Below are 10,728 nucleotides of genomic sequence, written 5' to 3' on the forward strand. Positions count from 1 at the left end.
AACAAATTTCTATGTTATATGCAAACTTAGAACTCAAACGATTGAAGTTCATTGATGTTATTCATTCAATCAATGGTATAATTGAATGGCCAATGGCCCATCATAATGTTGCTGGAGTTCTAACCGGTAGGGGACTTATGGATTGCTTGCAATACTATTACAATTGCTTGTTAATATTGTTTTTTTACATATATAACAATTCCGCCGCTCTTTCTTTTAGCTATTTTATGTTTAAATTTCTATAATAATTAAAGCTTGTATAACCATTAATTTCAATATTGGAATTTTCATCAGTCCATGATTCAGTTAGAATACATATATCATTTTCCGAAATTTTAGAAATTAAGTATTTTTTAATTTAGTGTCACTTAAACCATTGCAATTCCATGCGAAGACTTTCAGCTCACTCTCCGGTAATTCCTAGGCTGACTTGACTGGTTTACCATCGACGAACAGCGTGTCGTAGGCAATCCATGACGTTTTGTTTTCCTCTTGGGCTTTCTTCAGTTTAAGAAATAAGCTAAGTCGTTTTTTGTACAACCTCTGGGGGAAACTGTTCATGTAAAAAGTAGGGTGTTTTTCGAGCAGCTTTCTTTTACTTCGGACGAGCTCCCGATCTTTAAAAAATGTAAATTTGCAAATAATTTTGCAATTACAAAACGATCTTTCGTCATGCCCTTTAGGCTTAGACAGCTAACCAGACTCCCTTAAAATGCCACATTTAATTTAAAATGCCACATTAATTGTTTTTCACAAATTCAGAAGATCACGGATCTTCTAACCCGGCCAATTTATGAGCACAATTAAGAGATTGAATACAAAATACTGTTTATTTTTTTACTCTGACGAACTATACGTGAAAACTAATGACAAATTTAAAGCTACATATACATCAAGCGCAGGTAAATACCTGAAAATGTTTTTCTTACACCATGTACAAAACAACTTAAAATAGCATTTACATTTCTTTAACGTATTTTCCCCTTTAGATTTTAATGTGAATTTTTTAAGCTTTAAATATTCTTCATGTAATTGTGTACAGTTTTTAACACCTTTTTGAGAAGACGGTCTCAAGAGTAAAACTGTTTTCTTTTTTCTTGCACATGTTATAATGACCTAAATTGATGTAACAAGTAAAAAAGCAATACCGTACTGCGGTTCTACTGACTGAGCTATCTGGCCGTCTAAAACCAACCTCTCCTGATTAGAATACAGTTCAATACCCTGACAGTATCATTTTCGGAACAATTTGAATTCGAACATACCACAACTTTGGGTCTCCTGAAGAGTTTTTCAATATCATTTTTACCCCATCTTTCTACTATGTTTACCTTTTAGCCCTAATTGTTCTGGAATTTCATTCATTACACCCATTAGCAGGAGATAATTTGGTAATCTGTTACTTGTCATTGTGGGAGGTCTGTAGAAATCTGTACGACAAGATTTTCAAAATAGAACATGTCCTATCCCTTACATCTAGACTTAAGGTTTACGAATTCAAGAAATAGTAACAGTCACACATAAAGATTTAACGGAAGCGTCCTGGTGTCAATTTAACATGTTCTATAAAAAAAAGATAACTCCTACGTAGGAGATGAAACAGTCTAATTAGGAGTTTATAACACCTACGAAGGACTTTTAAACTCCTAAGTCTTTTAAACTCCTACGTAGGACTTTATAAGTCCTACGTAGGACTTTGTAGCTCCTACCATGTTCAAAAAAAAAAATAACTCCTACGTAGGAGATAAAAAAGCCCAATTAGGAGTTTATAACACCTATGTAGGACTTTATAAGTCCTACGAAGGACTTATAAAGTCTTACGTAGGAGATATAAAGCCTAGTGAGTAGTTTGTATATCCTACGTAGGACTTTATGATTTTATAAGAAATACATTCAGAATGATTTGCAAATCTCAACATTACGGACCGGTATATCGTCAATGGAACAAGATACTTAATTCCCCCCCCCCCTCCTCGCCGAAATTTCAAATCTGAAATATTGAGGACACTTCACCTTTGGTATATACATTTTGTTTTTAAGTTCGATTGTGTAGGAAGCTATAAGCTATAGCCACACTTTCGTATCCGTTCCTGCAACAACCAATACTGAGAAAGGAGTGTAACGTTTCTTGCTCAGGGTTACACCGACTTGCCCCTGACGGGTTATAACTCATGCAGTTAGCGATCATTAGATTAATAGTGCGACGCGTTAACCACTTGGCCAAGCCGCAAAACTTCACCTTTCAAAGTGTCTTAGGGTGAGGTGTCTGTAAGCATTTCCCGAAAAATTGCTTCACAGCTCTTCGAGAAATCTATTCGGCAACTAGCATTTAAGTATACACATATATCAAATTTTTTAAAGGCTTTAAAGATTATATTTTCCATACGAATTAGCTGAATTAAACGAGCAATTTATCCATTTTCAGCCGTTTCGAATAATTTAATCTTTATAGAGGCGGGATATGTGAAGTGTCTTGTTCCAGTTCCGAAAAGTTGCGATTTGCGAAGCAATATGCATGCATAAAAATGAATTATATCCTACTTTGAACAAGGCTTCACCCGTGTATTTTTTGTATAATCAATATAGCTAACGTATTTTATTCAAAATCATCATTAGATATATTTAGAGAATGACATCTTTAGTAAGTACTAGTTGTATTGCTCCAAAGCGGCTTGCCACAATTACAATTTCACACATATAATTTATTTTCCTACATAATATACTATCCTAGGTGATACTCTAGCATACATTTGTAACATTTCAGTCGCACTCTGTGCTTTCAGTACTTTGATATGTATCCTACGTAGGACTTATAAACTCCTTATTAGGCTTTTTTATCTCCTACGTAGGAGTTATCTTTTTTATAGAACATGTTAAATTGGCACCAGGACGCTCTCTGTACATCTTAGTTTTAATTGGTGTTGTACTTCTAAATTCTGCAGGAGATTTACTATCTACTACTTGTCACGGATTTCCCTTTATAACTGCATGTGAACATCACTGGTAATTTTCCAACAGTATAAAATGACAGCTGACTGGGGTTAACAAGGGTGTTTCAAGCTGCAAAAGTGAATATTGTGCAAACGGCAATATATTGACCCAGTATGATAGGCAGCGCATTTGGGCCTATATTTAATGTAACAGAAGCGCAGTTTGGTCGAGAAGAATGAAACTTATTTACCGTGTCAATAAAACAATCCGTATCCTCACAATCATTATCACTGTTGGGAGTTATAACAATCAAGAAGAGTTCACGAAATAGTGATATAACACAAACACGTGTATACTCTAAATAATTTTTTTCTCCTAACATCGAGGTACTGGCTAGACATGTTATTTGAGCATGCACAATGTGCATATATTATAAACTTGCTTATCAGCTGATATATTACAATGAAAACACTTAATTATTAACAATCTTATAAAATAACTAAAACAAGTTAAGTACCCCGCTCCACGCCGTTTAATATCTTAAATCTCGGTCCGCGTCCCCAGCATTAAACTTGTTAGTTTTCGTTTTTTTCTCGACTCATAGTAGTCATATTAGAAAATAAGTATTATTTTTTTCTAATTCCATGAAAACGAAAAGTTCCCGCAATATATAGAAATACATGAAAAATAAGATAGTTAGAAAATGAATGTAAAGAAATTGAAAATAAAAAGCTGTCCGAACCTTTCATTCAATCTAGAGTGATATATAGGTACAGTATATTCAATCATAGGAAAAGTATGTTTACCTCATTTTTATTGAATAAGTTGAAAAGCACAATTTAAGTCACAGACGGCTATATACATTTATTCTTCTTCGACCAGACTGAGCTTTACAAAGGTAAGTGTTTAAATCTGAAAGGAAAGTACTAAGATATGTTTATAACTGCAGACAAGTCCTTTAAAATTTAATTAAGACATACATTTTTCAACAGGACAGTTTTCTAAAACGGAGACTAAGTGTGAGAGTTTAACAGTTGTCTTAAGGCCGAAATCAAGAAATAGTAGCCTTCACACATTAAGATTTGGCTGTATATCTTAGTTTTAATTGGTGTTGTACTTCAAAATCCTATCGTCTGTTGAGGCCTTTAGCCAAAATAGCTAAGCCTGTGTAACGTTTGATAAAAGTCTTAAATATGTCACGTAAGCAAATTATGGGTCGAAACAGGTTATCGGTAAGGAAAATACAAACGGTAATGCCGATTGTTAAAATTTGAATAACATTTCATTCTTCGTATAAACGATAGTCCAATACCATTTTGAACAGACCTCTAAACATGTATACTGAAGAGGAGTATATATAATGCCCGCAAAGTCTTGGTATATTATACTTGATTGCCTGTAACCAAAGTAAGTACAAAACATAAATTGTTATTTTATTAATACATGCTTTCTAATTTCTTTCTAATAGCTTTTCTTAAATATAATATTCTGCGTTTCAAACAAATATCCCCTCTACAAATTCTCTTTGAATTAGTAAGGGCGTCAAACTGAAAGATGAGATGATCTTCCAAATGGAACCAAAACAAATGTTGCTCTTACAATATAACAATGTGGTACAGTGTCAGGAAAGTATAACTAGTGGTTTTTAAGAGTTAATAAAATACTGCTTCTCTTCATGTGCGTCAATCGCATTTTCCTACTTTACATTTAATAGGCGGTTTTAGATTGTTTTTGAATATTTTTTAATTTTTTTTCACATTTGATTTTTGGATATTATTATAAATACGTTTGTACGGCAGGTAAATCCGCTCTGACAGAGTATCTAAGCAAATAAAGGATTCTTTTAAGTTTGAAAATCTTAATAGTTTATATGGATGTACGATAGATGCAGGTATCTATTACTGTCAAGAAACATTCTTATGCGAGCTTTATTATTTCCAAAGCACTGACAAGTTGTTGAACAGCTAAGGTTTGTTTTTTAAAGTGAGCCTTTTATGACCTAAAAGGTACATTTAGCTGTCGGCAATCGGTCGAATAATTGTTGCATCGTCATATGAAAAATTCAAAAGGACCACCATTGAAAGAATGATTATCTTTTTCAAGGAAATCGTTCGATGTATGTTCCAAAATTGCCACTCAACTAAACTTATAAAAGTAATGAAATAATTTGTTTGGTAAAATTTATGTCTACTTGTAATATTCACACTATTTTTCAACTTTTTATGTGAAACTGCTACAGGAATAGGAAAAATACTCGATAGTTCAGGTCTTTAAATGAATATAGAATATTCCGCCCTTGGTGAATAAAAATAAATAACATTTTACCTACATACTTTGTGTTCTCATTCCTACACTGTACTACATTTATTGATTTTATAAGAATAAAAATGCCAACGTTATGCGTCAAAAGAGCCAAAATGAACCACCTTATTTTTTTAGTTTCTTTTCTTCATATGTACCGACAGACAAAGTGTCTGAATTGAGGGTATGGCACATGCTTTGATAACACATTTTTCACTAAATTCGAATATATGTTTTGTATGGTTTAAAAATATTCATGGATTTAAAAAAAGAAATATTTTTAATTCATTCCAATAGATCTGCAATGAACGCCGGACTCCTTTGTGTCGCCATTCTCGCTGCTTCAACGCATGCGTTCTCCATTCATTCCGGTAATGTTGAGGAGAAACTCCGTCTTCTGAATCCTTCATTTATGATGATGGAACAATTGTTCAATCTCCAAGATGAAACACAATGCATTGAGAAACTTTTCTGTCTTATGGAAACTGAGATGGCTGGAGAAGTTGAAAATCCTCTTAAGCATTACTCAAGATTCCTGACAAACCTCTACCAAGAAATCGAACCATTGGCATTTGAAAAGGTTAAAGGTCTCCTTGCCAAATATCCACACATTTCAAAGGTCATTGACGCCATTGCCTTTGGTCAGAGAAGCAACAGCGAGGCATGCAATGTGAAGTATGAGGAATGCCCAAACGAGAAGAGCGAGCTAGTTGCCTTTGCCAAGATGCTCGGAGATAATGTTGTGAACAAACACATGCCAGGCTTCTTAGCAAAACGAGGAGACCCAGTGTGCACTGGTGCTGGAATTAGCTGCGGTTTAATTGGAGGAGGGTGTGCTCTTTGTACCGTTGCTACAGAAGGTGCGTGTGGTCTTTTATGTGGACCGGAAGTGGCTGCTGCCTGTTCTGGAGCTGGTATTGGTTGTGCTGTTAAAGATGGAAAATGATGAAAAGTATTTGTACTATCGTTTCTAAATATATATCATTGAACCTGACTAAATGGATAACAGATGTAAAATTTAATTTAAAACTTCACTAAAATGACTTAAATTGCTGAATTAAAGTTTACAGAATGTAACAAATAAAATAGAAACATTAAAAACAAATATTGGCAGTTTTTTACAGTGTTACAATGTCAGAGACGTTACAAAATGTCTGTAATAATGCCTGTAACACATTTCCGGTGTTTTATAATGAAAAGTAAAAGAAACAACTCCAGTAGAATTGTATATATTATTACATTGCAATTTGGAATTTAATTGTGCAAAATATAAAACTTGTGCGATTTGTGTATCCGTCACAAAATATTTTTAAGTTCAGTATTCTGGAAACAGTGTTTTTCTGCTTTTTTGCTTAAAGGGTTAAAGGTCATTCGTTGCAGTTATATACTATATAAGCTACAGACATGTTTAGACTACCTTATTACACTTAATTATATGTTAATATGCTGTATACGAGGGACAACGCGTTTTTAATAAAGAAAAGTCATACCTGTGAAAAATGACTTAAAAAAGGTCCTTCAAAATACTCACCATGGACCTCTATGTACTTCACACATGTTTTTAGGCCTCAGGATCGATTTCGAAAAAGCATTTGGGTATACTGTTTATGTAGTACAGTAAAAAAAATGGTAATGTTGTCATGCCTTAAATCCAAAATTACGAGAGTAATGTTGTTTTATCCTGAGAAAAAGTTTGGAACCGAAAGCCACACATATGACTGTAATCTACGGTTTGATATGGAATAGGTCATCTACTTCAATGAAGAGGGAGTGGGGAGGATTACCTCCCACCCCCTCCCCACCAGAAAAAAATGTTATATTTGCTCATAAAATGGTGTATCATCTGATGCATTTACATGCATAACGGATACTATACCAAACAACATTGTATGAAATTTTCAAACATTAATTCGAACACATACGTTTATTGAAGCTAGTGTTTCGTGGCTGTCTTGTTACTAGTAATTTTGTTCAACAGCATTGTGGTGAATTAAAACCAATTTATTTTAGAGGATACTGTCGAGTACATGAGTTGTTGGTCAAGAGGTTATCATCAATTATTACACGAGCATTTGTGTAAATTACCATTACTTGCGACTTATGTTCTCATTATACATTTACAATGTAATACTAGTATAAGGAGTTTTATAGTATGAGTCGCACTTCCGATGTTCCATCTGGACAATTCTCTGGCTTTTAACTGTTCTTACTGCGCATCTAAGTACATGTAAGCATTTTTAAATGAAGCAAAATCTATCTGCTGTATCAGGTGAATCTGAACGTGAAAGCTATCATATCTTAAAGAAACAGGTACGTTTAAGTAGCAACATAAACATGTTATAGTACATGTACACATATAAGCTATAGTAAGACGTACTAAAAGTGGATTAATGACATTAAATTAGAATTTTATCAGAAAAGACCACGACATGTTAGATATGTAAATTAAAGTTCAAAGAGGTTTCTTAAATAGAATATACTTATGAGATATAATTTCCTTTTTCAATTATATACATGTATATCCATGCCGAATTCCATTACAAACCTTTGCAAAAAAATTTACAATATGGTGATATTTACCTCAATAAATTCAATTTTATAAGTAACGAATGGCCGCAACTCAAAGAACAAGAACCAGACAAGAACACCAATACACGTTAATGAAATTTTTAAGCGTGCTACACAATAGCTCTATATGCTAAACATTTATACATAGTTTTTCCAAAATAGATTAATGAATGACGGACACAACCATCTATCTATTCGCATTCATATTTAGATATTTAAGTGGAGGAACAAATTCTTGTGCGCCATACATTGTTGTTAAATGACAGAAAAATAATAATATCTGCCATATGTTGCGGTTCAGAAACCCACTCAAGGGCGGAAACTCGGTAAGCCTCGTTTCTGCTCAATGAGCAGGGTCTCCTCGGGACGGATATTCCGATCCGAACAGCAAACATATGTCAGATATTTTTTCTTGCATATTCTGCCTAATATTTAATATTGAAAATGGTTTACCTCAGCTCAATATATCATTAAAAGAGATAAAGTTATCAAACACGAATATAAGAACATATTTGTTTACTTGATTTTTACGAATCAAAATAAAACTAATTAAATTAACATCACATAAACTGTTAAAAATAACAGCTCTACCATTGGCCAAAAAAGGATTCCTTTAAAGACGCCACCGCCAATAAACTACAGTCTGCAATAAACTGTCAATTTTCATGATAATTACATGTTCATGCTGAAAGGTTTGCTGATTTCTGAATATGAGTAAACCTCAATAATACTTTTGGAAGAATGATACAGAATTACGAGTCATTTGTCGTACAGGTGGCGACATAGCTCAGTTGTTTAGACCAATGACTCTCATTCCTTAGGTCCCGGGTTCGATATTTGGATATTTCAGACCAATCTAGTGGTGTACTGGTAACACATCCAGGTAATCCTCGCATGTATACATACCCTGTACACAGAACCAAGGGGTCTGTTTATTCAATAAGAGCTAGGGACTGGTTCCCTTGTACATTTTTATCACATAGTGTCAAGTCATGTCTACGTCTAGGGATTTTACATCAATGGAAGATATATCTAGATTCTATTCATATGAAGCAACATTCACTTAATAAATAAATAAAGCAAAATAAGATGAGACATGATGAATAGAAATAAGAGTGAAAAAATGTAAGAGTTTATATCAGAGATTTTTAAGATTTATTTATATAAATAGTGATATTGATATCGTCAACTATAAACTTAAAAGTAAGTATACATGTATTGTTACAGAACACTTTATATACATGTACTGAATACCCGGGCAGAATATACTGTGAGTGATATGATAACAATATATGTTTACAACTTGCATATTTGGCAATGAGCATCGGTGGTTCAGTGGTAGAATGCAGGCGACCCGGGTTCGATTCCCGGCCGATGCAAATCTATTGCAAATTTATTTATTAATTTAGCAAGAATAATTTCTGCAAAAATGTTCCGGTAGTGGTTCCATTTAAGTAAACACGACGAATATACTATAAAGCACTCAGGTAAGACAAATAAACAATTAACGGCCTCAGATTAGAACATTTTTGTCGGTCTAAGGTCGGATCTCTAGCAGCTCATGTTATTCGTAAATTAGAAATATGGAACAAGACTCTGGAATGGACTAAAATGCATGTTATATATTCCAGTATATGAAAAGCCATGGCTGTCTGATATTGTTCTTTTTCAATTTATGTAACCATTTGGATAATATATGAGTTCACTTCGACTATATATGAATTGAAAACACCTTCTTATTTAACCGGAATCTATTATATTAATCCACAGTACCAATATATGAAACCATACTGTCAGTGTATGAAATCGAGTTAGCAATATATAAGTTGATTTTCTCAATATATGATTCCAATTCTTCAATATATGTTACCAAATTAGCCATGTATGGAAGTAGATGTCCTTATATGAAACCGAATAATCAATATATTAATTCATTTTTACAATATATGAAACCATTTTATCACTGTATGGAGCCAAAGCAGCAATATATGAGTTGGTTATTACAATATATGATACCAATTATTCAATATATGGAACCAAAGTGACAATGTATGGAACCAGGTGTCATTATATGAAACCAAATTATTAATATATTAATTCACTTTTACAATACATGTATATGAAACCATTTTATCAATGTATGGAACCAAAGCAGCAATATATGAGTTGGTTATTACAATATATGATACCAATAATTCAATATATGGAACCAAAGTAACAATGTATGGAACCAGGTGTCCTTATATGAAACCAAATTATCAATATATTAATTCATTTTTACAATATATGAAACCATTTTATCAATGTATGGAACCAAAGCAGCAATATATGAGTTGGTTATTACAATATATGATACCAATAATTCAATAAATGGAACCAAAGTTACAATGTTTGGAACCAGGTGTCCTTATATGAAACCAAATTATCAATATATTTATTCATTTTTACAATATATGAAACCATTTTATCAATGTATGGAACCAAAGTAGCAATATATGAGTTGGTTATTACAATATATGATACCAATAATTCAATATATGGAGCCAAAGTAACAATGTATGGAACCATGTGTCCTTATACACGAAACCAAATTATCAATTTAAAATTTCTTTTTTATTTTTATATAAAATCATTTTAACGATGGAGCCGAAGATCAATATATAAGTTGTTTTTACATTAACTTACCAATTTTCAATATAGGACCAAGAAAGTCATGTATGGAACCAAAATTCCCTTTAAATATAAACCAAATTAATTAAAAAATTTTTAATCTTTTTAAACAAAATGAAACCATTTTATAATATTTTAAAACCGGGAAAGTAAAAATATAAAATCGATTTTCAAAAATATGATACCAAAGTAGCAATAATTGAACCAAAATTCATTATTGAGGGGATTTTTTTTAAGGGTTTTCCCTTTCCCCTAAAA

General features: G+C 32.8%; 1 protein-coding gene across 1 annotated transcript; it reads left to right on the forward strand.

Annotated features, from left to right (window-relative positions):
- The first annotated feature begins 4,188 nt into the window (after positions 1–4,188).
- On the forward strand, positions 4,189–6,337 carry LOC132719563 (uncharacterized). Its single transcript, XM_060703341.1, has 2 exons — positions 4,189–4,338; positions 5,530–6,337. Exon 2 carries the CDS (start codon positions 5,537–5,539, stop codon positions 6,176–6,178), a length of 642 nt encoding a protein of 213 aa, XP_060559324.1. The 5' UTR covers positions 4,189–4,338; positions 5,530–5,536; the 3' UTR covers positions 6,179–6,337.
- The last annotated feature ends 4,391 nt before the right edge of the window (positions 6,338–10,728 follow it).

This window comes from Ruditapes philippinarum, unplaced genomic scaffold (genome assembly GCF_026571515.1).
Source record: "Ruditapes philippinarum isolate M1 unplaced genomic scaffold, ASM2657151v2 ctg116_1_1_1_1, whole genome shotgun sequence".
Lineage (NCBI taxonomy): Eukaryota > Metazoa > Mollusca > Bivalvia > Venerida > Veneridae > Ruditapes > Ruditapes philippinarum.

What these genes read in the sequence shown, in the direction of transcription:
- LOC132719563 (XM_060703341.1), top strand. Translation starts at nt 5,537, where the DNA reads ATGAACGCCGGACTCCTTTGTGTCGCCATTCTCGCTGCTTCAACGCAT.